Source organism: Ptiloglossa arizonensis, chromosome 11 (genome assembly GCF_051014685.1).
Source record: "Ptiloglossa arizonensis isolate GNS036 chromosome 11, iyPtiAriz1_principal, whole genome shotgun sequence".
Lineage (NCBI taxonomy): Eukaryota > Metazoa > Arthropoda > Insecta > Hymenoptera > Colletidae > Ptiloglossa > Ptiloglossa arizonensis.
In genome coordinates this window covers 11,091,232-11,118,691 of record NC_135058.1, presented here as the reverse complement: position 1 = coordinate 11,118,691, position 27,460 = coordinate 11,091,232, and the positions used below count along the sequence as shown (strand labels likewise).

Sequence of the window (27,460 nt, the reverse complement as noted above, 5' to 3'; positions counted from 1 at the left end):
TACATTTTTTTACCTAATATGAAAATCGCAAAACATTGGAAACGTTTCTGTGATTTTTTAGATTGAGTTTTTATTGAGAAAATAGCCGTAATATTTAACGTCTTTACAGTATCTTAAAATATAAGTATGTCGATTATTTGGCTCCAACAGGTTTTAACATTTTTTCTTCTTTGGTTACTTTTTTCAACTTCGACAGTGCGCTCTCACCATACTTCGTCACCAGTTCTTCGACGAAGTCGTCCTTCAACTTTTTCAGGCATCTAAGAAGCAAATTAAACGGTTCAATTACATCCTTTAATACGTTTATTCGACAATACACCGTTTAAGAAGATCAGAGGGTCGGAAAAACAAATAGCATCGTTACTCGAAATCATTAAGGTATTTAACACTCGAAAGCTACGAGGAACTACATGTATATAGTGTGTTCTACTTATAATCGTCAGCCAGAACATCTCTACGATTTTTAAATTTTATTCGTTGTCAATTTTATATCAATTTATCCTTAAAAAAAACTTATATCGCATTGTATTCCTTTCTCGAAACATTGGCTCGTTTCGAATAAACAATTCCTTCCTCTGAGATTCCCACCCATCGTCGAACACAACGAACATATTCAAGTGGTCAATTTAAACTCCCTGCAGGTTTGAACAGAGCCACGGTGTACATCTTTCATCGCTGCTACTCAATTCCCTTTCCTAACCGGTCTCGAAACCCTATAATAGCTTAATTGCCACGATCAATATATTTAATCATACATTACCTCCTATAAATAGAGTCGGTTCTGAACTTGCCGATGTCGAGACTAGGGGCATGAGGTCGATGGATAATGAACGTATCCGGTAAGACAATGTACCTATATAAATCTTAAATTTATGTCATATGCGCTACGGTGCTCGTATACTGTAATGTCGTTGTAAACGTGTATCGATAGAGTGGCCCGCTTACTTGTAATCTAACACCGTGAGGTGCGTTAAATAAGAAACTTTGTTCCATCCGAAACCGATGAACCTCGTGTCGTAGCGGGGTGCCAATCTCGAGACGACGATGTACGGCTCGAAATCTGGTTCCCAGGAGACCTACGGCGAACGATTAACGCAATTGTACAGATTACAGAGAAAAAAGGGGGGCCGAGGTGTTCCTCCAACGTACTTCGTACGGTTCCATCGTGTTACGCCAGTAACTGTAATTCGTCGCTGCGTGGCCCTGCGTCCAAACGTGGTACCGGAAGGTGTACAGAACGCCACGCTTCAGGAACTTCAACAGCTCGTCCTTGTCGATTGGGAACGTGAACCTACAAAACGGTACAACGGATCGTGGAACGGACAATTTCTCCGGTTCGTGTCGCGTTTCGCGATGGACGACCTTGACGTAAATACCTATAACGTTCGGTCTCGAACGCGGGGACGATCAGGGCCACTCGGTCCGATTCGGTGATGTTCAATTTAACGACGTAGCTCATCAAACTCTCGTGGAGCCCGTATTGCGGGAGAAAATCCACGTCCAATTGAAATATGAACGGAGTCGACACGTACGACATCGCTGTATTTCTCAAATAATTTATCGGATACAGTTCCTAGAGAAAAAGACGGTCTCGCGTAATTAAATATACACGCGGGTCCCGAGTAATTGGATACTACGCCGCGCTAACGTCGAGAACTTCCTCCTGTCCTCTCTCGGTTTATTTGAAATATCATCTTCGTTACCGGATACGCGTTATTGCTGGAATATCGAGTTTTCTAGAATCCGTAGAACCCGATACGAAAAGTAGACGAAGGAAAAAGGGTGGAAAAAGAGAAAAAAAAAAAGAAAAGGAAAACGAAACGCACCCCGTCTTTGTAGACGATGTGATACGCGATGTTCTTCCTCTTTCGTAGCTCGACGGAGCCCCGCACGAATTCGAGGAAATTCTGCACTTCGGCGTCGGTGAGGTAGAGTGCAACGCTTATGGTGCCAGGCCAGTGTTTCGATAGGTCTTCCAGTAACGGTATTCTTTCCACGCTACACTGAGTTACTAGAGCAACGTCCGCCGGCGCGTACACGTTGTATTCGTATTCGAGGAGGAACGGATGGGTGCGATACAACATGGTCGCACCTCTCGTGAAATCACGACACGGGCTCGATTCGTTGTACTAAAAAGGAAAAATTGCGGTATCACGTGGAACGGGTGCACGGTGTTACGAAGTATACGTACACTGCCCGATCGTAAGTTTGAGATCGCTACCTGACACCGCAACATCGATTTCTCTTCAGATGTACAATTTTTTAGGTGTTCGAGGGATAAGTGACGCACGGTGAAACTCAAAGGGACTTCTGGAAGTTGCGCTTCCGGGGATTGTGGAAAAATTTGGGAGAAGGTAAGGAAAATTAGGGAGAAAAATAATCGTTCGTTCTAGTGGATCACCGGATCGAACTTCGAAGCGAGGAGACTGGAGAAAGCGAGCTATCAACAGATTCTCCTTAAACCTAATTCGATGGTATCCTGGAAGCTACGTTTTCGTAGATTATGGAAAAATTAGGAAGAAGGTAAGGAAAGTTAGGGAGAAAAATAATCGTTTATCCTAATGGATCACCGGATCGAACTTCGAAGCGAGGAGACTGGAGAAACCGAGCTACCAACAGATTCTCCTTAAACTTAATTCGATAGTATGTATAAAGTATTGACGCGTAATCCTTTTTGTCGTAGGCTATATTCAACCAATCAATATTCCCGAAAACAGTGACTCGAAGTGTACACCGATCAAGATGAACAAAATAAATTCTAACGTTTAAGGAACAACAAGGATGTCTCAAGAACGTATCAGGAAATAGAATGAGAAAATTGGTACAGGACACGTAGAGTACCGTAGACTGGAAACGAAAGTTACGAATGATTACTTCGACGAGAATAAAGCACAGGTATTGTTACAATGAAATAAATAACGCATCATAAATTACGTAACTGCAAATACAATGTTTTCTTCCTTACCTAAAGATTCTTTGAGCTTCATCGGAAACTTTGCACACGAATTGTTCAACTTTCACGAAGTGATTAACCCTCGGAGCTCCAAGAAGCGATTTCAAACTTAAGATCATTAGTGCACCAACAAATTACAGTCGAATCTCGTCCATTCTTTTCTATTTATCTTCGCAAAGTACTTTAATACGGACCATCTTCGACCTTAAAATCACGACTTACTTGGGACACGGTTTCGTGTTTATCGCAACCGAACAAGCGTCTGCGTAGCAGATTCCCATCCATTTCGAGAAAGACCTTGTGCAATTTACGAAACTCGTGGATATGCTTATTATTTACATCCTGCTTTCGCGGAGAATTCCAATGCAGGATCTAAAAGAACACCGCGCCGTAACCAAAAGATAAATTTGTGGGAACCGCAAATAGGGTAATTTCAAGGAACGACGGACCACTTTAAGTATTTATCGAATTATCTGTCAAAGATACAAAGTCTCTGATGTATGTACGTAACCCTAGAAAATTTATAATCTCTAACACTAATCACAATTTGTTGCAAGAACTCGTAAGAATTGGTGTCACAGTAAAATCTCTATCGCTCAATTTGTAGGGACTTGGCAACTTGAGATCTCTGTACAGTACTTGCTACCGCCTAAGTAGACACACCAGAGGACCTATCTTTCAGCAATAGATGCTGAAAGCAAATTCAACGACACCGATGGACGACCAACTCCGCGCGATTCGGGACAACCGAGCGACAACTCGCCAAGTCTTCCAGACTTCCTAAATTACTCGACTGCCGAACGTGTTTAGAAAACCAATGATCCATGGTCTCGCGCGAAATTACCCTACTCGTTCGTCGAACGATAGTCGAACGTACACTTATCCGGCCGGTGTCGCGGTAGCAGAGGTCGCTGATCGTGTGATCGCTTAACTGAATATTCCACGTGCACTCCAGTTTGTATACGATGGAGGGATGCTCTTTGATAACAGCGTTTATTATATCCTGATCGGCCAAACTAGTCTCCGGTATGTGTGCCAGCACACGTTTCGTAACCGTTTCCCAGAGGGTCGTAAATTTTCTGTTACGTAGCTGCTGCAAGTGCATTAGCATCACGCCGGTGTTAAAGCCCCTGCCCAAGGCCGGCCATGGCCGCTGACCGTAAGACAGCGCCTTTATGTACCAATGGCTCTGATTCTCCGTCAGAGCCAGGGCCTGATCGCCCGCGAAATTCTCGAACGTACGCCAAAGCGTACTAACATCGTTCAGCACGGTTACGTCCGTGTCGAATACAAGCACCTTGTCCTCGGCCATCACGTCCGGCAGTATCAATTTCAGTAGACCGTAAACGCCGGAGTAATGCTTGTTGGGTATCCAGGACACCTTTGGCACCCATCGTTCCGCCTTGTAATACGTCAGGTTCACTGAAAACGTGGGAACGCCGCTGAGAAAAATCCTCGACACCGGAGACCCGTGACGTTATCTCGGGCCCTACGTCCGTTCCTCGGGTAACGCGACACTCGGGACGAATTTATTATCGTTGGAAATTTAGCTCACCGGGTGACCGCGGCGTTAATTGTTACAATCGGCACGAATTGAACGTTTTTTTTTTCGTACGGTGAACAAGCTGCAACGAGAACGATCCACGATGTTCAAGGTACCGAAACGAGATCGTAGGAAAATGAATACATACGTACGAACGTTTCTCGGTTACGTTCGGTAGTTAACCCTCGCACTGACCAAGATGGCGGACACTTTGGCGCAGAAAGTGTCTTGTTCCGTGTGTCCTATCGTGTAGAATATTTTCTTTGGAGAATATTTTCTTTGGAGTCGAATACCTCGAGCTCGAGAAAGAACACGAAGGTTAAATGTTCAATTTGTATTTATTTCCTTCGACGACGCGAAGAAACGCTCGGTAGCGCGAAGGTTAATCGAGGCAGGCTGTCTTGCTCTAATTTGTAATGGATGTATCTGAGAAAGCTTGTTACTCGGGAGAGTGGATCGTACTAGGGCTGGAGACGATAGTGGTCGTCATTTTCCAAGGGAAAGTCGAAACGTGGTAGCGTTAACCCTTTCGTTCACACATAATAATAACTTTATTACACCATAGAGAAAGAAAATGCATGCACAGTGTGGTGTAACGGGTGAGGCTCAGCTGCGCCGACGCTGAGACTAATCTATAATGGATGTACGTTTCAAATTAAGAAATAAAGTATCATTTACCCTATTCGTATTATCTTTGTATCTAGGTGGTTTGCATAAATAGTGTTAACATATATTTTTACGTACGTGTGACAATTTTTCCACGGTATGCAATGCATTACCAACAGACATTTATCAATATATGTTGATCAAGATACAAATTTTAGGAATAATGAAAAAGTTTGGTGATACGAAGTACAATAAATACAATAAAAGCTGGAATACTACTTCGATTGGATTCACGAAGCAAAGGTAAGAAACAGGGTCTACACGAATTGTAAATACTTTGAAACTCGTAATATTTTTCGTAATTAACTCGTAATTCATTCTTCGTTCATTGATTAACGATATGAACATTCTAATCAGACGTATACAAGGTGAAGCAAAAGTAACGTTACGAAACTTTCAACAGGAGACCAGAACCATAAACGTGAATTCGAAAACCAATTCCTTCAGAGATACTATAAATGTACTCAACGTGTATACGAAGATATTAAAGCAAAACGTAGAATCTATTTCAGCATCAATTTCTGTCGTTCACCTTTTGACAATCCGTAGCGTCGTTATCAAGATACAAGCAGTTACATTTTGTCGATGAGACTCTCGAAATCTGCTATTTATATCTCACCTAGCTGAACTTGCGCACGCGCTCGCACGCGAGAAACGTTTATTCCTGACGTTTACACGCGTAAAAAACTTTATCTGCGTACATCTCAGATTATACAACGACGCATATATATATATATATATATATATATATATATATATATATATATATATATATATATATATATATATATATATATATATATATACATAAGAAGTAAAAACAAAGTCCTTCACCATTGTGTAATCTGAAACGTTATCGTCGAAACACTCACAATCGTGTGAATCGTTAAAAGGAACTAATTTTCAAAATAAATTCTATAATTCCCGTGGTAAAATCTATGAGTGACCTTGAAGCGTCCTTGATACCTCCACCTATCGTTTATCGGTCTTTCGTTGCGAATTTCTAATCATTTGATCATTTTTCCATTCAATTCGTACATTCCGAGATACATCTGTGTGCGAATTAAAACGAGACACCCTGTGTACCCGAATTTTCAACAACAAAATTCGTCTATTTAAATAGAACCTATTGGGTTGTTCGGAAAGTCGTTTCTTTTTTTTATGAAAATGAAACACAATGTTTTTTAGAGCGTACAAACTCCATTTTATCAAATTACGTAATCTCCATTTTGGAAAACGAAACGACTTTCCGAACAACCCAATTAATTCGTCGATCTAACCTGCCCGAGGAACAGGCGTGGGGACAACCCTAATCACGGTAGCTCTTTACTAACCATGTGGTAAATCCCATGTGCGAAACAGGGTCGTCAGAGTTCTCTTCGTGATTTCGTCGACGAGCAAGTGAAAGTGCAAAGGTTTAGTGCGGTAAAATAAAACGGACTTTACGACTGTCACCAGAGCAAACGTGGAATTGTATCCGGCGCACACCATCGCGATGTGTATTGTCTCGCATTTTTCCTTGAAAGAGACCAACGCCAACTATCGATCTTTGAACTTCAACGTTTTCCATCTTTAGACCTTACAGTAGACGGGACAGTTTGCATTTTCGTGCACGACCCTACGGGGATGATTCTTAACTGCATGTCGATGCAGCAAATGTTTTGTTTAAATATTCAATTAGCATTGGATCTACCGAGTCTCAAGGAATGTCTATTCTCGGAATAATTTTAGTTAATTCGATGTTTGAAACAAGATAAAAATTGTTTATAAACGTAGGATAGCATCTTTTTTATATTGCTTGTTGTGTATCATTAATCTCGTATTCAGTGAACCATTTCTAGTTTAGATATAACGATTGGATATTATTTGGCATTCGACAACCGATTAACCATTGTTATTTTTATTTTAAGTGTTTTAAAATAAAAAGACGTTTTCGTTTCATTCTTTCCTTATTACTATAGAATTTATTGAATATATAACGACAAAAGGAGTCGGTTACTGGACTAAACAAATTAGTTAATCGAGATTCGAAGGTAAGTGTTCAAAGATAGGTAACTACGATTGGTCTAAATTGTTAGATATGATCTAAAATTCGAGAAAATATGGTGACTTTTATTTATGAGAATCGAATTATTCGATCGAGTCACTGGACTTCTTTTTGTTTCTTAATGTTTTCAACGCCCACCACCTGACACGCAGTTAAGAATTCCTCTGTATTATGTATTCGAACAAATAAAACATTCTAAATCCTTCTAAAGTGAAATTTTGATTCTTTCAATGTAACATCGAAGAAACGAAACATTGAACGTGCAAAATGTCCGCCAGTGTGTTTTTACCTCGATACGATTTCTTTCTAAGTGTAACTTTTCGTGGACGGGCTCCACTTGAAAACTCGCTTTTACTATGTCCTCGGACAACGGGCCCGATTTCCCATCGAGTTTCAAAGAACCGATTTCAGCGGAAGGAACTACAATTACAGATCAATGGGTAACAAGAAACAATGTATAAATAACGCGGTCCATTACCGTTCAGTAACAAATACAGGTAAAAGAGCGTCGATGGTACTAGAACACCGAACAAACATCCTAGCCATGATCGAGCCATTGCAATATGGCGGACATATTTCCCAACTCGCAGAATGATTAGCGAGTGAATTTTATCGTACGAATGCCAAGATCCTACAAATAAAAATTTTTGAATTAAATCATCGTGCGAACTGGCTAAACACCGTGTCAAGTTTCCGTACGAATATGCATCGTTTTATTGAACTCCGTTTTTGTTCTAAACGATCAATTGATATAGTTCGCACGGTGAACGCCTATAGGCGTTAGGCGTGTGTGGTTGACAAACGCGATACGTGATTTCCGCACACGGCGCGAGTCAAGCGCGGAATCAAATTTTTCAATTATTAACTAGAAATAATTTCATTAAATGTTTCGAATCGTGTGAACGCTCCTTTAAACAATTATCGATTCTTTTACGATACAATGTGAAACGTGTAATACATTTTGTACAAACGTGACCCATCCTTTATTTAACAATCGTTCAAATAATATTTAACGGTGCAAGAGTCGATGAATGAAGTATGTGTTATTTGTGTATGAAAAAAAGATTACGATTACCGTTGGAGAAAATTATTTTGCGACTGCCTACTTCCTTCCTACACGCACAAAAGAGCAGCAATAATGAAACGCGTTAAGGTGACTTTGAGCAATCAAAATTAATTATCGCGGCTTATTTACATTGGTAATGTCATTGATACAATACTACACAATTTTATATTTTATCTCGTGTTAATGTAAAGATCCCTTTTCCTTTAAGTTCCGTTAATAAAAATTCTCGCAATACTGTGCAATCCCATCTTATTGGGCCATTGTATAAGTACAATGTAAATCAAATATCTATACGCGTTGGGTTTCAAATTCTCTGACCGTCAAATCATTTGACATGTGCCAGGTGTGACACACAATGCAAACAAAAGAGAAAGGTTAATTCGCGTATTTGTTGTCCTAACGATGAACTTATTAGGAAGCGCAACAGTATCCAAAAGCTTGATCGAAATTACATCATGGTAACTGAATGTCTGCGAACACATACCTCTGGTACTGTGACTTTTTTCCCCCGACTGTCATCCAATTAAATCCATTACTCGAAACTACTTTGTACACGGTTTCGTGAACGATCCAGAATCCTGCACGTGAATTTGTACACACAAATTTACCACGAACGCCGGTACTCCTTTACTACGTTTCAATGGATCGCTGTTATGTCTCGCAACGGTCGTCGTAAACCAAGCAAATTCGCGTAATTACAGTTACCGAGGAACACAACGTCGGAACGGTACGCATCCTAAACACCCGAAGCAGGAAGTCGCACGTAAATAGTTTAATCACTGGATAACGCAGTGGTAGAATTACCACTCGGTCCGAGCGATGCGACACGCGATGTTGAACGGTCGGTAACTTGTAATGTAGTTACTCTCTTTTGTTACGAGGGGGCAATGTTAATTTCACGGTCTGAAGTTAGTTGCACGTGTCATGGAGCAATCGGAACATTTTTTTTCAAACTGTGATGCGAGATGCAAGGTCTCTAAGTACATAATGTTTTTATAAAACGACACAAGTAAATAACGCACGATGTGTAAACTATTTTGAAGAATTCTAGTGTTCGCATCAACGCGCATGTATTTGAATCCATAGAAAATTGCTGACTGTGTCAACACTAAGAATTTTTGCATTGAAACTTGTGCAACTTGGCAGATAAAGCGGCAAAAATAAAACTGCGGGTTTTTTCGTAAGTAAGTAAAGGTTCTTGTAACTTAACCTAGTTATTTAAACACTGGTTTTCGTTAAAATTCTATACAGGTATATTTTGCAGTCTATTTTTGTACTTTACGATAGTACAAAATTACAATGAAGCATTCGGTGTACATTGAAATATATATTATTTGTATAATAAATAAACTACTTTTTCGCTTTGTACACACAATTTATGTCCTACAAAAGAGTCTCAATAAGGAGGATGTATTTTTATCTTTAAATAAATGTTACATTCTACATTGCGATTACTTATGCTAACGTGTAGTATGAAACAAATCAAATTTAGAACAATAAAATTATTAGCTATTACAGATACTTTTCTCATGCATACAATTGTGTCTTGAAATGAAGAGATGATAGCAAACTAATGTACGATGATACGAGGCAGGTTATAAAAAACTTTTATAAAAAAACTATGTCTAATAATATTTAATTAATATCCGTTGCTTTACTTGAATACGGTGCAGGTTCATCGTCCTCTCCAATTTTTCTTAATCTTAGCAGTTCCGTTGTTCTTGCTCTGTACAAAGATTTCAAGCATTAGTATGCAATTGAGTAGTAACTAGAGTTATTCGTTAAATCGACGTATACAATTTATATCAATTATTTATACCTAGACTCTGCTTCCTCCGCTTCTCGTTTCTTTTTTTGTTGTTTTAGAAGTCTGAATGCAGCAAACACTATTAGAAGTATAATTGGAATTAGGCAACCGAGTACTATACCAGTTGTAACACCTGCTTGGCGAGAACTATATTCCTGTTGACCTGTGATTTTTAATGAAATTTATGTCAATATAAATAAACTTAGAATAAATATAAGATAGTTTTGAACTACACATGCGTAAGTAAATAAAGAAGAAAGGATAAAGGTAGAGGGATAAAGAGAGCAGAAAATTATGAGAATAGTACTACTGGTGGAAATTTCCATTCCACTGTAATGATTGAACGTTTTGCCAAAGTTTTAGTATATGCATGTGAAATAGAAATTTCCAGAATATTGGATGTAAAAAAGTTTATTGAACCGTATTTTTACATTAATTAGCTGGTATTCTATACAGTTATGCTACATTAAACTGCACGTTCAATTTATAAACTTTATAAATGCGCTAAAAGTTTATCGCGCGTTACACATTATAAAAGTACGAAGTTCATTTCTAATTCAACGATATCATGTTTTATACATTATTCGATGATAAAAATGCTATAAAATGAAGGACATTTCTATTCCACAGCAAAAATAGAAGATATAATTTATATGTAATGAAGAAACAATTCCCTACGATAACATTTCATGTGAAATTTGATCTAAATCCTATCGGGATAATGTTGTTCGCTCTTTGTGCAAATGATACGTAATTGTACTGAGTTTTTATGATATAACATGGACATACCGAAAGTATAGACGCGTATAATTATGATCAGAGAGAGAGAGAGAGATTAAGACGTATATAAATATTTGTCATGCGTCATTTGTGAATTTTCGGAATGTGACGTATGCTACGAGAATTATCTAAAAATGTTTTTACATTTTTATTATTTTTAAGAAATTCTCAACGTTCAATATCTTTTAAACAATCTTATACGTCGCTTTCTTTGGTGAGACTTCCAGCTTTTTTCACGGACTCGGTCATACTTCTTTCCGACTCTGTTGGGGAAGTGGGTTCTTTAAGATCCCAGTCTTTGTCCTCGAAATCAACATCCGGTTTATTTGGCAAGGGTTCATTGGTACGATAGACTTTATCATAGCTATGACGTTTTTTGCTGGTACTAGGTGTGGTACTAGTGTCGCTCACGGGCGAAATCGCTCTAATGTACGGTTTCAATGGTACGTTCTGTTTCAACAATGTAGATTCATTGTCGATGGCAGACCCGCGTTCAGAATAACGCCACGACTTTACCGAACTTCCCTGCTTTTGATTCTTTCTTATACAAAGGAAGGCGGCCACGACACATCCTGTTATTGGAATTAAAACGGCGCAAATAATACCCATTGTCGTCCACGCTGTACGCTGGGTATACTCGATCTGACCTATATTTATGCAATAGCAAACAGTTTTTATTTTGCTTTTCGTGCTTGCGGTAGCCGTAATAATTTCCAACCCGATGAATTAGCATTTCTCGATGTATGAAATACGATTGTTGAATTCAAAATGACTCTTTGATGGATAAGAAGGGCAAACAAAATAAATAAGGAAGACAATTAGAATGAGTAAACAGAGCTGGAGAATGTGCGCAATGTATGAAGCGTCGATACTGTATAGATGCAGATGCAGCGTTCAAAATAATTAGAGGATCGCTTTCTTCGACAATTTTATCGTTTGACGCATTAAGTAAATGCTTCGTGAGATTAATGGTACGATACACGTGAAAACGTCAGAAGACTTCCTAATTCCAAATTGTTATAATGTTTCCTTCGCATACGAGGATCCACGATCAGATCCCGTAGGCTTGCGTTAAGAAAAGAAGTGGTCACTTCGAGAAGTTGTTCACATACGTTTATTCGAATTTCCCGCCAATTATGAAACTCCCTGTATTCACACATTTAAGACCCGAATCTCTCACCGGATAGCAAAAATGGATCGAATTTTTGCTCTCACCTGACACATCCAAGGTGTAACACACCTTTCGTTTCTGGTGATCCCCTAACTATCTCGAACAGTGTCATGGCGGTGCTCTCGTTATCGTGAAGGAATGTCCGGCGTTACCGGCCGTAAAGTAATCGTTCAAATACTCACGTAGACACTCCGTGTATCCGTACTCGGGCACGTCCCAGCGACCTTGCGGTGTGCAAATACGTCGTTGATCACCGACCAGTATGAAATCCTGGTTACACTCGAAGGTCACCCTGGTACCCGGTGTGAAGAAGAAGTTACTCTTGCGGCCGAAACGCGGCGTCTCCAATACTCCACACGACACGACTGAAACGAAAAAGAAAGAAAACCATAGTCTCGATCCGTTCATGGAAACCTTGGAAACAATTTTCACAGGTTTTCACGCCACTCACCCGGATCTTCTAGATTGGTGTATCTTATCTTGGTGTACGTGTCGTAATAATTTCTGGTGAAGTGAGCTAAATCTCGATTCAGGGACATCGCGTAGTCGTATTGGCACTGATACGAGTCACCGCAAAGTTCCTCGGCCCGTACTACGTCGTACACTCTGCAACAGAAAACGATAAATGTCACTTTTTCACTCGAAGATAATTAAAAGATAATTAAAACTTAATTCAAAACGACAATCACCTGTTAACCGGTAGTATTTCCGACGGTGTTTTCCGGTATTCGGGCTCGAAGGTTTTATTGGCGTAGAAGCTGGCAGTCCTCCCGAGTTCTCTGGTGAACAGGGCACCTCCCTTCAAGTTGTCTTCCTTGTCCTCCAGCATCCACTTAATCGCAAACTCCTTGTGCAAGGTCTCGAAATGGTTCAGATTGGCCGAAGAGACTAGTTGACCATCCGGGGTGAGCAAATCGTCCGCGATGTCGATGTTCCATTTGCCGAAAAGACCCGTGGTTTTGTTCTGAAACGAATCGAACTCGTTACGGATCGATTTCTCCGCATTTCGTGACGAAATCACCGTTAGGGATCAACCGAGGGATCGACGCGTACCAAGTAGGTCCAAGGTAGATAGACCCTGGCCGTCATGAAACCCTCGTTCTCGACCACTTCCACACCGGCGCCAGTGTCGAACATGATGATCACTTCGCTCTGGTTTAAAATGTTCGACGGTGTGTAAACCACCACTCCAGGGAAATGTTGGAACTTGATGGACTTTCTATCGAAGTACACCCGACGATTGTCCGCGAAAACGTCCAAACGATACCTCCATTGGGCGTGTTTCGGTCTCAGTCGAACCTCAATGGGGATGGAGTTATTGCCTCTAGCTACGAAACAACCGGATTGTAACCGATTCATCGATCTTGACGGTGATTTTGGAAATTTTTATCATCGTGTCAGGTACCTGCTATGGACGTCAACTGCGTGGCTCTCACTTCGCCGTATATATTGTTCGGCAACTGCTCGAACCTGCCCTGTACGTCGAGTTTGTCCTTCGCGTTGTTCACACGCACCAGAACGAACTCGCCTTTTCCGTTGAACGTGTACTGCAGATTATCGAACGTGATAATGTGGGGATCACCGAACACCGTGGCCACCGCTGGAGACTGATAAGCCACGCAATCTTGGCTGGGTCGTCTCTCGAATCTGAAGGTTTCGCAACCGACAGCGTGTTCCTCTTGCCACATACAGCACATGTAGAACGGTGTTATGTCGTGGTACCAGTGCGAAAGAGTTGGAACCTTGTTCGCTTCGTCCCAGGGGTAGTATCCAAGGTTGTGGGATCGGTGAGGCCTCGAACCCCATTGCTGATCGTACGTGAGCATCAGAAAACCGTATTTATCGTAGCAACATTGTTGTTCGGAACCGTCCATGCTGCAATGGAAATTAAAAAATTAAATCTATATTTTTTTGGGGGGTAAACTCGTTTACGAATGTGTACTTTTCTGACACTAGAACTTCAAGGTAGTCGTAGGTTAGTAGGACTTTGAGGAGTGAGCTTGTTCGTTCCTAGCACGGAGTAGGTTCCTTTTTACAAAATGGTGGATCTTTTAACATCGAAAACACCGTACCGTGGGAAATAATCGAGACTCGTTGCAATATTGGCAAAAGGGAGGAAAAAGGGGACAGTCTTTACCGATAAGGAAGTGTTCTTGATGGTCTGTTTGAGTATGATTGTAGACGTCGATTATTAGTTCGTTTATCGTACAAGTGGTATTATCTAGATAGACTACAGATTGCATACAATCTAATTATATGCAAAGTGAGTTTGAGCACGATAGTCCATATCTTTCAGATGAAAATTTACATCAGGTGCCTGCTTGTTTTTAATAATTATATTTTATCTTAATTATTCCGAAGCGGAGGTAACTTTTCAAAGGTAAATCGTTCGACGATTTAGATATCCCGAAATCGACAGTGGACAAGTTTTTCTTTATCGATTCCTCTAAGAATATTAACCGAATCGTAAAAATTCAAAGTCATATACTCGAGATAGAAAATATTGACGAACAAACAGTAAAAATTTCGATAGTTATTTCTGGTAACGTTCCTGAATTTTCCATTCTTGGTAAATAATTTTATTCTGTTCTTCTTCTTCTTCTTATTGTGATTGCTATTTTGAAAACAAGTCAATGGTTATACGTTGTTCGGAATTGTTTAAAGTAATCGATTCTTAGTTGAGAGCCTTCTGCAGAGTAGCTTGGTCTTAGTTTCCGATAAATCTAAATCCTATCGTAGTACTATCGATAAGATTAGTTTCGAATATATTTGTCGTTCGATTAAGGAACATCCTATACGGCGCAAACTTTCTATCATTTATATTCTTATTGTATTGCTATCGTGTAAAATAAATTCGTTCATTTTTTATCGAAAAACTTTTCGAAGATTTCCCCCACGAAAAAGAAAAAACAAATTTTCCATCTATCTAATGTACACTTACTTGGGTGCACCCGTCCTCACGCAGTGGTGCGCGTGTTGATTGTAAAGACAGTCCAGATTCGCGTCCTTGTCGCAGTCGTAATCCGGAAGGAAGCGACCTTTGTCGTATAACGCGTGTTTCAACGAGCATGGGCACAGAGATATTTCCGAGGCGAAATTTTTCAAATAACGATCGTTCATGATCCATCTGTCGCAGAGTCGTTGTGACCACTTCGCTCCGTACAATCGTTCCCATTGCGGGCCAAAGTACCACGCCAATGGGATCGGTCTACTCCACAAGCTCCTAAAAAGATTCTTCGTATTATTACTCGCGGGTAAAATTGAAAAAATACATTAACCCTTTACGTTCGAAGCACTTTTGCATTTTTCTACACAAAAAACTGAAAATCTCGAGAAAATCTTCCAGATCGAATGTAAGAACAAATCGTAAAATAATCTTGGACCTTATCTCATCGAAGTATTTCGTATATTTTATTTTTTTTTATCTCAAGTCACGAAGGAAGTTTTCCTTGGTAATTAGAAAAATTAAAAGGTGTCCCAATCATCACCGGTCGATTTACTTTTAGAATAAAACTGAAACGGTTTAAGTAATCTTGATATTTCTTTTTTTATTTAAAAGTAGAAACTTGGGAGTTAATAATAGAGATCGCGATTTTTCGTGATACGCCTGAATAATTTGCAGGCGTTCTTTCACCGTGTACTTTTCCACGATTAATTTCCCATTTGTCTAGACGACGTATGTCAAGTTTCGGGTTAATCGGTTTGACGTTTTAAAAATAGCGGGAAATTCAAATCGACCGGTAATGATTGGGACAGTGTAGAAAAAATTTAGTACATCAGTTGGCGACTCTCGGTCGCCTCTCGAGTGCAAAGGGTTAATATCTCACGCGCAAATTACGTACGGCGAGACGTTGAGGCCGGAGTGTTGTATTGGTTCTGTCAAATTGAGTGTAATAAATCCAAAGGTCATGTCCAGTTGATAGGGGTTGTTCTGGTCGCGGTATTTAGCCGGTCTGATGACGTATTTGCCAACATTCGTGTATACGCTCTATAATTTGATCGGTAAAACGTGTGTATTCATTAAATTGTCTAATATCGCGTGTAACGTATCGTACAGGATGCGAAGAAAGTATCGAAGCTTGAAAATTCAAGGTCAAATTTGTTTGCTTATTTTCCAGTACCGGTTTCTTGCAAAGTGTGTTAAACTTTCGACCAATTGGATTACACAAAAGTAAAAAACTTCCCCCATTTTGTCTCCCGTTATCGTGTACTCTAACGCCATCTACAAGACTTCACACGATTTTGTCTCTCTCTACTCATCGTGTTTTCAGAGACGCACAACCACACGCGCGACATCTGTGCGTGTCTACAGAAACAATGAACAAAGTGGGGGAAACGTTTTGCTTCCAAAGACAACAAAGCGACCCGATTGGTCGAATCTTTAATACTATCGTTCGTTCGGATAACTTCAAAATACTCGTCCTCATCGTCGAACAGACTACGTAGAAACTATTATAGAAAAAGTTTGACCGTGAATTTCAAAATATCTTTCTCACACGCGACAAACTCTCCTCCGACCAACCTCCAAAGTAGTGATGTACTGGAAATCCGGGACGGTTTTTATTTCACGGTATCCCCAAAGCGATATCTGCACCCCCGCGTTCAAGTTACTGGTCAAGTTATAACCGTCCCACAAGATTTCAATTTCAGCAGGTTGACGTTCGTGGACCGAGTTACTAACGAAGATCCTTTCAGTCGCTGTAGCTGGGGTCTCTGCGAACGATCATCACGGTTAACAATTTTTATTCGAATGATCGTAGTACACTTCGAAAGATCGATCGTGGTACACTTCGAAAAATCGATCGTGGTACACTTCGAAAGATCGACCGTAGTACACTTTGAAAGATCGATCGTGGTACACTTCGAAAGATCGATCGTGGTACACTTCGAAAGATCGTTGGATCTCGTCTCACCGATGAAATATTTCCCCTTCCAGTCGTAAGTTTTACTCTCGCCGATGCTGATGGCGAACCTGATATACCCCTGCGCCTTCACGAACGGTTGAATGCAGATCGCGCGATTCCTATCGATCACGATGCCGGGTACCCACTCGGTCTCGAACATGCATCGAATTTTTTCAGTCTCGTTGAAACACGGACCGGTAATGTTGACAATGGTGCCACCCAACATGTTCCCACTTTCTGGCGCGAACACAAGCGGCAAGTTCGCTCCGGCTGTAACGTACAGGATCACGTGACTCATCGATCTTTGGATGTCTCTCATTTTCGAACGTACCGATATCTTTGTTGCACGTCCCGGGCATGATCTTCTCGTCTATCCTGAAGATGTGACGTCCCGGGAAGTCGTTTGCCCATCCTCTTCCAGTCAGATCGCGAATCGTTGACATTTGTGAGTACGGTTTGTACTCGTAAGCCTGTGTACCGTTTCCGGCATTGAAACCGACCTGAAGACATATATACAGGTAATGTAGCGAGATTCAACCGGCTTGACCTTTGCCAATTTTCTTTCTTCCTATTTTTTCTTTCGACATTAAAACATTGTTAGGTGTTTGGATGAAAGAAGGGTTTAAATAGCACTCGTATTTTTAATTTTATAACACAATGATAAGTGAAAAATGACGAAGTTTATTTATTTCCGTCCTTGTATAAATGAATATTGATGCACGTACGCGGTGTTTGTAAACGAGGATTCGTTTAGAAAGTGTCAAGAGTATAATTCTCCGAGTGTACCCTTTTAAAGAACGATAATTTGCAGAAGGGAATATCTGTGTCCTGTAGAGTTGGTTTATAAATACCAGCTCGTACATTACATTGAAGCTGCTACGATTATTTTTTCATTCAACCGATAAGATAAAGTGACCGTAGTTCTATCTTTATCGCTGACTTACAAGTGTCGTTTTAACACATTACGAGTGTTCTGAAGACTCATCGCTGTGTCTCATCGATGGCATTCCATTCCTTGCAGTCGGAATAAAATTAATTGACCGCCCAAGGTCACCCAGCGATTACCCCCACCCTACTGTTTCGTTGCTCGACTCACGTGACTTTTGACCAATCGTTTAAGCTACGCCCTCTGTCATTTGAGAAGATAAACTGCACAGCGTTCAACACTGACATCAACGAAGAGAATTGAATAATTACGTTATCATTGTATAATTATGTACAATGTTGAATAGAAAGGAGAAAATTCCCGTCAAAGCATCGAGTACAAGTTTTCAATAATTTTGTTTATCTTCATTTCCTCCGAAAAATTAAACCATACCCCACAATTCGCAATTTGGAAACCACCATTATAATAGAAACGATTCTGATTCTAGGTCACACTGAAACATCCACCCAGTGTTTGAAAGAATCGAGATGTATTTTTTCAGGATTTTTTACCAATGCACCGCGACTCGAAATTAACAAAATAAATATTACAATAAGAATGATAATTTTCATCTTAGAAAAAAGATTGTTCAACGAGAGAAAAAATTTCTCGAAAGATCCGATTTCTTTCAATAAAAATATACATATACAAAAAAACAAAGAAAATGATACTCTCATAGTTATCCAAGTCACACAGAGAAGCAAAGAAGCAAAGCTCTCGGACTCCGATGTTCAACGATCGTAAAAATGTTCTCCAAGCTGGATACAATTAAAAGATACAAACTTTGCATCGGTTGTAAGAAATTTCGGACTTACAAATGCTGGAACACCACCTTCCCCGCCTGTGGTGTCGCCACCAGCTTCGGTGTGGCTGGTCCATTGAATGTTGAGGTAGTTGAATATCGCGTACGTGTACACCTCGTCGGTGGCCAGGACCATTTGGAATGTGTTCGTTTTGTACAGCGAATTGTCGATACCACCGGAGAACGACATGTTCTTCCACGTGATTATAGCTGCGTGTTTCGGGTCGAAGGAGTCAGAGCCGACGATTGCCTCACGGACATCCCATTTCAAACGTTCCCGCATCTCGACCCCGAATTGATCTTTCCTCCTTTGCAAATCTCTCTCGAGCCTGAAATTGATTTTCACGGTGATTCGTTAAGCCCGGTGTAACGATTGTGGTCCCGCGATACGTTCATGGATCAGTTTCACGCACCTGAAGTAAATGCCCGGTAATCTCTGATCTATATCGTCTTTCCTTATCTCTCCTATGCGACACTTACTGAAGAATATTCCTATGAAACTTGGATCGTTCTTCTTCGGCCAATCCTTGACAGGGAAGACTAATGGGTAAGTGTAGTGTACCGGTGGGTCACTGAATTCTAAAAAACCGTTCATGGATATCTGGAAGGTATAACGAAACTCTCTTGAAAGATGGCCACGAATCTCGTAATGTCTGTTTGTAACGATCGAGACTGGGTATTTTTTCGAAGGATGTTGTTTGAAGTATTATTTTGTACAATTTTCCAAATTTCCAAGCAGAGAAAGAAAGTGGTACGATAAATGTATTTTATTAATGGTTTGTATGTTTATCGTCCACGGTAGGTGTGTTTTGAATAAAATTTGTCCAGGTACGATTGCAATGGATTCAATTTTCTATCGAGATAATGAAACATGTGTGGAAACTGTGAATACTAATAGAGTAACGATAAAGATGTGCAGGTAAGAGCGAAGAAAGATCAGACTTGTTTTAAGTAGAATATGGACAGTATCGAGGTGCTTAGGTTAGGGCCTTTAAGTCTGACTATAATGTCTGACCAAGCACGGGTCGCTATTCCTTCCAGAATTGATCTTTCTCCCAGTGATAGAGATTAGATAGTATCTAATATTGGATAGATTTATCTAATATTATATAAGTCTGTGTAAACGTAATTGTTCCACGTTTGTAACAATATCTGTCAAAAATACAGAGTGCACGATTTTCAAATACGAAAAACAGAAAATTAACAAAAATTGAGAAACAGTCTCTCGATGTTCAATGTCTATACGCGTAACCGTTCAAAAGTATTCGATGGTACGTCCGGTACGATAAAAATTTATTTTCATTTATTAAAAGAAGTCACGACGTTTCATCCAGCGTATATTTTTCTACGAGCACGTAAAGGGGAAATCTTTCGAGATTATTTCAGGATTTTTTACCAATGCACCGCGACTCGAAATTAACAAAATAAATATTACAATAAGAATGATAATTTTCATCTTAGGAAAAAGATTGTTCAACGAGAGAAAAAATTTCTCGAAAGATCCGATTTCTTTCAATAAAAATATGTATGTAGAAAAACTCGAGTATTCTGTACACTCGAAATTTTCATCTTTAATAATAGAAACGCGTCTCTGATTGATCGTCGGGGAATAAGAATGGACAACTGCGTACTCTGGTGTAATTGAATCTAAATCCGTAGAAGGGTAGTTGAAAGTTGAAATTCTTGTGTATCTGTGGCATCGACGATTGGATGTCTTTTTGGTAATCGCCTAAGTCGTCGTCACCGCCCTTGTCGAAGTACCAGTACATAAACTCCGATCGTATTTCCTTCAATCTCGTTTCCGTTAGGATGTAGTTTGGAACCGAATCGGAAGAACGGGGCGCGTATCGCTCAGCTTCCGGTGCATCCGAATCTGCAACAACACGTGAATCCCGACACTGTTATTATTTTTTTTTGTATTATTTTGTTTGGTATATACTATACTCTAGACAGGTATACTAGGTTGTTCGATAAGTTTTGTCGTTCTTTTTTTTTCATTGTAAAAAAATACTATGACACTTGAACTTTGAACAACTGTAAATATGTCGACGGATCTACACGAAACTTTGCACAAGTTCATCGAACAGTAGTACCATTTTTAGGAAAATAAAACTAATAGCTTCGTTTCTTATCGAACGACAAAACTTATCCAGCAACTTATTATTAACTATGCAGAATACTGTAGAGAGTGGACTTTAAAAGGGCTATTTTCTATACGAAGTAATATTACGATCTTTGTACTGGAAACTTTTTATTCGACAAGTAACGTATACTTTTACTACACGCAATACTGCACCGAGTGAACCTTTAAAAGAGTTATTTCCTATTCGAGATAATATTACGGTTTATATACTTGTGTTCTGAAACTTTTTATTCAACAAGTAACGCGTAACGTGTACTGTTACTAAGCACAATGCTGTACAGGGTGGACCTTTAAAAGAGTTATTTTTTATTCATGATAACGTTACACTTTACTCTCAAACTTTTTATTCGACAAGTAATTCTTGCTACACATAATACTGTACAGTTTGTATCTATAAAAGAGGTAAAAAATAATATTTTTTTATTCGAGATAATATTACGATCTTTGTAGTTATTCTCAAACTTTTTATCCTGTTTCTTTTTATTGTATTAAATCGCATTTTCTTTCTCACGTTTGGTGGCATTGATAAATGCGTTCAAGTAAATAGACGCCATTACGAACGTTTAATCTGTTCCTGCATGGTGTACCGTGTACGGAATGTGTCAATTTTTTTTAATCTTATTTCTCAATCTTCGTTCGAAAAAGATTGTAACACGCGCCCGGTATATCTAATGTACATTCATCGTGTAAACGAAAATGAAAGTTATCGTTTATTAAACGCTTTCCTTCGTTTCCCAACATGAAGCAAAATGATTCTTTTCAGTACTTTCTCTTAAATTTTTCTTCTATTTTGCGTCTACCAAATTTTATACGCGCTTAAATAGTTCGTCGTGCAATAATATCTAATTGAACAGACGATGAAGAATATAAGAAAAATTTCAAGTAAAAGAAAAGAAAATTTACAACATTTTATACCTTGTATACTATAATACATACCACGTTACGTATTAGTCTATACTCTAATAATAATTCGTTATCTTATATACTTTTCTAATTTCTCTATCGATGCATTAACGTCGTAAACGCGCGCGCGTAAACAAAACGATGAAAATGGAGCAATCGAATTTTCAAGGAACAATTTCCCGTGAAGAAATTAAACCCGAAAGGGAAGATAGGAGTACACAAAGTACTCATTACGAAAGTCGTGGTGACACAAATCCAATGATTCATCTCCGATTCATGTTAGAGTGAGTAACTGATAAAGCAGATAAGATCTGATCCGCTAGATGGACTATATAACAAATAATACTAGCGTAACGTGTACGTGTCCATTCAAATAACATCGATACCGTGAAAAGAAAAAAGAAAAAAAAAACGGAAGGATTCGCGCGCACATTCGACGAGGAACTTAATATTCGGGGAATGTTAATTTTCGTAAGATTCGAACGTTGAACGACTGCTCGTTCAACGGGGGGAAAAAAAGAGAAAAATTAATGGTCACGCCCATTGATATCGGAACACTTACCGTATCTCACATACTTTCCGCTTAATTTACCGTGTATTTTACTCGATAGACTAATAGGATTTTTTACATCTTCCTTCGGGTCGTTTTTCGAACTGGGTTCGACATTTGGCGGAATTTCATTCGTCGTTTCCTCGACGCGAGGATTTCCATTCTCATCGACGTTGAGGTTCTCCACATCTAAGATGGGTTCCAATAATTCTATCGATAAGTGATTTGCGTTAGTTGGCGCAAGGAGCGACTCGTTATTCTCCTTGAACCCGGTCTCCTTCAATCCGAACGCTTTCTCGAACGTTTCCTCTTCGACTTGGCCCGATACCTCCCACGTTAATAATGTTATTAGAACGCAACCGAGTACGATCGATCGCGAAAATCCAAAAACGCGGTCGACACGGCCACCGATCCGCATTTTTAATTAACCAACGTAGACGAACCGATTTGTCTAGTACGAGCAAGGAAACTGAGCTCGGCTTCAGGTAACGAACTCTGATAACAGCGGTGATATCAGTTATATGACGATAACGAGCATTTATCTTCTCGGTACAGGTGGATAAGCTAACGTGGAAAATTGAAACGAACGAAAGGGCCGGGTGTCCCACTTTAGAAAGGGCGTGGATGCCCTTTAAACTTGGTCCTGTTACGATCTCGAAACCGAGATACGCGATGGTCTCTTCGACGCGGCACACTTCATTTTCTTTCTCTTTTTTTTTTTTTCTTTTCTTCGTCTCCCCCGTTCTCTTCGTTGCGATTGATATTAAAGGTCGACAAATGCTTTTTTCTTTAAGTAAGATGTTTATTGTATCTCTGGAACGACGTGATATTTACAAAAGAAACGTGTTTTGCGTGATTACCTTCAGAGCGTGACAGAAGACTGTTTTGCTTTTAGTCGGACAGACAATGCGGGTTACAATAAAACATACGTAGTATGTATAAGGGACCACAGCGTGGAAAATAATTTTAAGGAATGATTTTTCGCTGACTGTAGCTTTTTACAGAGGAAGGGGGAGAGAGAGAAAGAGAGAGAATGAAATTATTCGAGTGGGATTAATCATAAAGAAACAATAAGGGGATCTTTTTCGTTTAATGCTACGCGTTAATCTCATTTACTTGGTCTAAAATTGCACAAAGCGTGATTTTGACGAATATTTATTAAAACACTAAATATAAGAAATTTGTCAGGCTTAAAATGTACTGATCTATAAATGCATCGTATGATAAATGTACATATGAACACTGATAGATGCACTTGTGCAATGCAATCTTGCATTTGCTTCGCTTTAAATTTTTTTCCTTTCAATGCTTATCCAATCTTCCATCTCAATATTTAGAGATTTTTGAAAAATCTTAAAAGTAGATTTGTTTTCTTCCTTTTTTTTTTCATTTTGTACTGAAATTGTAGCTTGTATACCAATATTGTCAGAAACGTTTGTAAAGAAACTATATTACATACTTTACGTTGCACAGTATTGTAAATATTTTCGATCAAGAGCACGTATCACAGAAGAAACCTACGAAAGACTCAAATTCGAGGATACAAAAAATGCACGAATATGAAAGAATGTTTCTATAGTTTCATTTTCTTCAATCAGTGATATTTGTGACCTACAGCAGTGATTTGAATGTGACATCGTGGATATGAACTATACGCTTGATCATTAAGTGAAACATTATTTATAACATTTTATTTGTAATGAAATAATCTGTTCCGACTGAGATGCGATAGTTTTAACATTACGAAGACGAAGAATTATCTCCATTACTGTCTAGATATCCTCCTGAACCATTCACGACAAACGACGTTCCCAAACCGTATAAATGTCCACAATATTTCGCATCGTCAATATTATCTTCGAAAAACATCTAAAATCAAATGTTTTTGTCGTTACATTCGAAATAGAATATTGTTAGTACCGTAGATATTATTGTTCGAATGTTCATTTACCTCTCGCATTTTAAAGAAAACCATTCCCGTAAGTAACGAATCAGATCCAGCTTGATGTTGTGGTCCAACTCTTTGAATTTCCAATTGTTCCGCTACCTCTTGGAGGCCTCCTTTCAAATTTTTGCAAGATTTCATTAAGTACTGCGTACAAAGAATTATATATTAGACTTAGAATACAGTTCTTACGACAATGAATATCTATTCAAAGTAACCGCTCGTGCAAACTTACTTTTACATCGTATATTGTTGGAAAATATATCCTAAGGAGTTCAAAGAATTCACTTTCTTCCTGTGGTAAATTTTGGTCCGTAAGAAGTTTCAACAAATAACCAAAGTCATAACCGGAATGAAACGATAGCCATTTTATGTCATCAACAAGAACGATTCCCGATGTCATCAAAAGTTCAGCAAAATCTAATGGATCGATACCCTCTTCTTCGTGTTTTTTGAATTGTATACCACTGTTTTGCAACATATCTATACTATCCTGTGCATACATATCTTCCCTGGGTAACAAATTATACGATAATTACCGTCGTATTGTCATCTTTGTAAAGTATAGCGTGCATTTTATTGAAACTTACTGTAAGTTAAATTTGAAATTAAATTGCCACGTCGTATAACTACCTCCAGGTGTATTTCCCGATTCATCGAGAAACGTAAGACCAAGTTGAATTATTCGCAAAAGATCTACGTTACATCGTAATAACTGATATTGGTAATCGGCACTAGTCCTGAATTCACCTGTAACAAAGAACGATATATTACTTTGCGAACGATTATCGTAGAATCAATTTAATGTCATTATACTTACCAATGGGCCTAGCTACTACTCCAGGAAATTCAGTGTCCATGGCAATGTACTGATATTGTTGCACAACTTGCCGAATTGTACGAAATTCTTCTTCCAGATTATGACCCCATACATCTCGGATTCCACATTCTTCATTACTGGGCATAGTCGCCCCCCCCTTCTGCTGCCCTATAGGGTTATTTCCTCCTGAAAAATTGTGGAAAAATATTATGCAGTGCAATATTTGCAGAAATTATTTCGATTCCTGTATCATATTTTTTTATTATTTTTTTAGATTGTGTTATTTTATCATTTTTATTGGCCTTGCTATACGTATTTTATTTTATTGCAAATATAAATGTCATTTATATTTGAATCATGTATTTTTGAACTTTTAAGAATGCGAACAAAATCACTTTTGGTCGATACTTCTATAACATCGAAACTGCCATATGTAAACATTAGTTCTTGAATGAGATGCTATTAAAAGAAAATAGAAAATATTATTTACTCCCTATAGTTTCGTTAAAATCATTGAGTTTATTTAGCATATAATAGAATGTTTGTTTTCATTTATCGTTTCGAACATCTTATTTTATTCGATAGTAAAAATATATATCGATAATTATCATCTTACAGAGCCTATATAATGGCTCGTTTAACTGCACCTTCTAATATTTGTGCATTCTTCTGAAATTCTCTGAAAGCGCACACCTTTTCTTGCAGCAACAGCAACTGTATATTTCTTGGGAACTTCATTGCATGTTCTAATATAATTTTACTACTTTCAAAGAGGACTCGAATTATGCAGTTCTTCTGGAAAGATGTTTGTCGTAATTTCATCCATGCAAATCCAAAGAATTTTATCTATTTAGCTTCACGGTTCCTGCAATACGTATGTGCCACATTCATTATTTAGAGGTCATATATTTATGTTTCACCTTTGGTATTTGTTATACAATCGCTCTTTATTTAACTAGAATAAATAAGCATCTAGTCCAAAGTTGTTAAGTCGTTGTCTAATGCACTTCCTTATGACCTCCATTGACATAACTCATCAACTTAATGTAACATAAAAATTATACGCAAAATAGTACCCTTGCGCCGAAGGGAATTATTTTGTGAATTCATAGGACATGTAATACGCACCGGTAGCTGAGGGCATAAGGTTAGATATTCCTGTCGTCACCGGGGCTATTTTTATGTTTGATTCCCACCGTCACAGCTTTACCTTCTTCATATCACTGTAGATATATACATAAACGTTATCACTAATCGAATAATTTTTATCGCACAATATGCACATACAACTTTGGTAACACAATGTATATATATTAGGTGCCTGTCAACTTCAAGAACGATTGAAGGAATTCAAATTAAAGAGTTTCCAAATAAACATTACAATTTAAAGGTTAGGAGTCCGCGCAAACAAGTATCGTTTGTCATAACGAATATGCGATGAATGAAAAATCGAAAATACAACATTAACGCGACACACAACAAAAATGAGGAATCGAACACTGAGAAGTCGTCCCACGGAGCGGTAATTTCTAAATAAACGTTCCCTCACAAAATAGGTTATGTATTTGAGATAAACAAAAACGATTTGTTTGAGTGAATATGAAAGAAGCGAATATCATAATGTACCTCTTTGTGTGCTCGTCTTTCTGCACGATGTTTTATTATGTACTTTGCAAAATGAAGATTTATAAACTACTTATCGCGCCTTTAAATCTTCTGTCACAGCACGAACAGGTTAAACGAGTTTCCAAACTCAAAGCAGCAATTCTCTCTATATAATACCTGAAGTTAGGGCGCCAAAATCGCTAGAGTGGATTTCTTCCTGGTCCGTGGCGTTGCTAAGATGTTCGTTCGCAAAGCGACAACGTGAAATTGAAGAGGGCGCAACGGATACATTCTTACACGACTACCTTCCGAGTTCCTACGATGTAGCGGGACACAAAAGTGCATGGTTTTGTCGTAGTGCTGTGATCGCGCGGTAGATTTACGCGCAATTTTAGAAAAAATGACAGACTTACAAGTGACAGCATAATAATTTATATTAATAAAAACATAATACATATAACAATACACGTTTCATATTGATTTATCAGTACATTTATCTATAAAATTAAATCAATGAATATTCCAACGTTTATTTAACAATAAGAATAATTCCAATGCCATAATTTCGAAACAAATAAAAGTCCAAAATAACCGAAAAATGTGGCTTTTAATCTCTGTACTTTTTGTGTAGAGACCAATCTTCCTTAGAGGTAGTTGTATGCGAGGAAATGGGTATTCCAACGTTTATTTAACGATAAGGGTGATCTCGAAGCCTTAATTTCGAAACGATTAAACGTTCGAAATGTTACCCGTAAAATAGTTGAAGAACGTGGCCCTTAACTTTGTACGCTTCTTGCAATCAAAGAACGAAACTGGAACGCGTTGAACGT

At 38.7% G+C, this 27,460-nt stretch overlaps 3 protein-coding genes across 6 annotated transcripts; all 3 read right to left on the bottom strand.

The window, feature by feature from the left end:
• Nucleotides 1–56: 56 nt before the first annotated feature.
• LOC143152719 (xylosyl- and glucuronyltransferase LARGE1) lies at nucleotides 57–9,048 on the bottom strand. 3 transcript variants are annotated; one of them, XM_076323126.1, is made up of 12 exons: nucleotides 8,760–9,046; nucleotides 7,688–7,840; nucleotides 7,499–7,629; nucleotides 6,497–6,680; nucleotides 3,831–4,375; nucleotides 3,176–3,325; nucleotides 1,827–2,129; nucleotides 1,377–1,573; nucleotides 1,150–1,291; nucleotides 946–1,076; nucleotides 761–853; nucleotides 57–260 (listed from the first exon to the last, which is right to left on the bottom strand). In XM_076323126.1, the coding sequence occupies exons 2-12, from the start codon at nucleotides 7,764–7,766 to the stop codon at nucleotides 134–136; spliced, it is 2,082 nt and encodes a 693-aa protein (XP_076179241.1). In that variant the 5' UTR covers nucleotides 7,767–7,840; nucleotides 8,760–9,046; the 3' UTR covers nucleotides 57–133. The 3 variants fall into 3 exon arrangements, 2 of the variants coding, with proteins under 2 accessions (XP_076179241.1, XP_076179242.1); XR_012993626.1 differs by having other exon boundaries at nucleotides 245–260; nucleotides 761–863; XM_076323127.1 differs by lacking the exon at nucleotides 1,827–2,129 and having other exon boundaries at nucleotides 8,760–9,048.
• Nucleotides 9,049–11,057: 2,009 nt separating this feature from the next.
• Mesh (sushi domain containing 2 mesh) lies at nucleotides 11,058–23,536 on the bottom strand. Its single transcript, XM_076322883.1, has 18 exons — nucleotides 23,462–23,536; nucleotides 23,377–23,381; nucleotides 22,704–23,073; nucleotides 22,273–22,588; nucleotides 20,296–20,537; nucleotides 19,078–19,265; nucleotides 18,678–18,993; nucleotides 17,269–17,437; nucleotides 16,947–17,207; nucleotides 16,556–16,746; nucleotides 15,876–16,021; nucleotides 14,975–15,256; nucleotides 13,439–13,908; nucleotides 13,087–13,361; nucleotides 12,723–12,997; nucleotides 12,485–12,639; nucleotides 12,216–12,398; nucleotides 11,058–11,509 (listed from the first exon to the last, which is right to left on the bottom strand). Exons 1-18 carry the CDS (start codon nucleotides 23,534–23,536, stop codon nucleotides 11,058–11,060), a joined length of 4,371 nt encoding a protein of 1,456 aa, XP_076178998.1.
• On the bottom strand, nucleotides 23,027–26,807 carry Pop2 (CCR4-NOT transcription complex subunit Pop2). 2 transcript variants are annotated; one of them, XM_076322964.1, is made up of 7 exons: nucleotides 26,652–26,807; nucleotides 26,154–26,248; nucleotides 25,026–25,211; nucleotides 24,796–24,955; nucleotides 24,441–24,717; nucleotides 24,212–24,352; nucleotides 23,028–24,129 (listed from the first exon to the last, which is right to left on the bottom strand). In XM_076322964.1, the coding sequence occupies exons 2-7, from the start codon at nucleotides 26,167–26,169 to the stop codon at nucleotides 24,001–24,003; spliced, it is 909 nt and encodes a 302-aa protein (XP_076179079.1). In that variant the 5' UTR covers nucleotides 26,170–26,248; nucleotides 26,652–26,807; the 3' UTR covers nucleotides 23,028–24,000. The 2 variants fall into 2 exon arrangements, with proteins under 2 accessions (XP_076179080.1, XP_076179079.1); XM_076322965.1 differs by lacking the exons at nucleotides 26,154–26,248; nucleotides 26,652–26,807 and adding an exon at nucleotides 25,719–26,022 and having other exon boundaries at nucleotides 23,027–24,129.
• Between the last annotated feature and the right edge of the window lie 653 nt (nucleotides 26,808–27,460).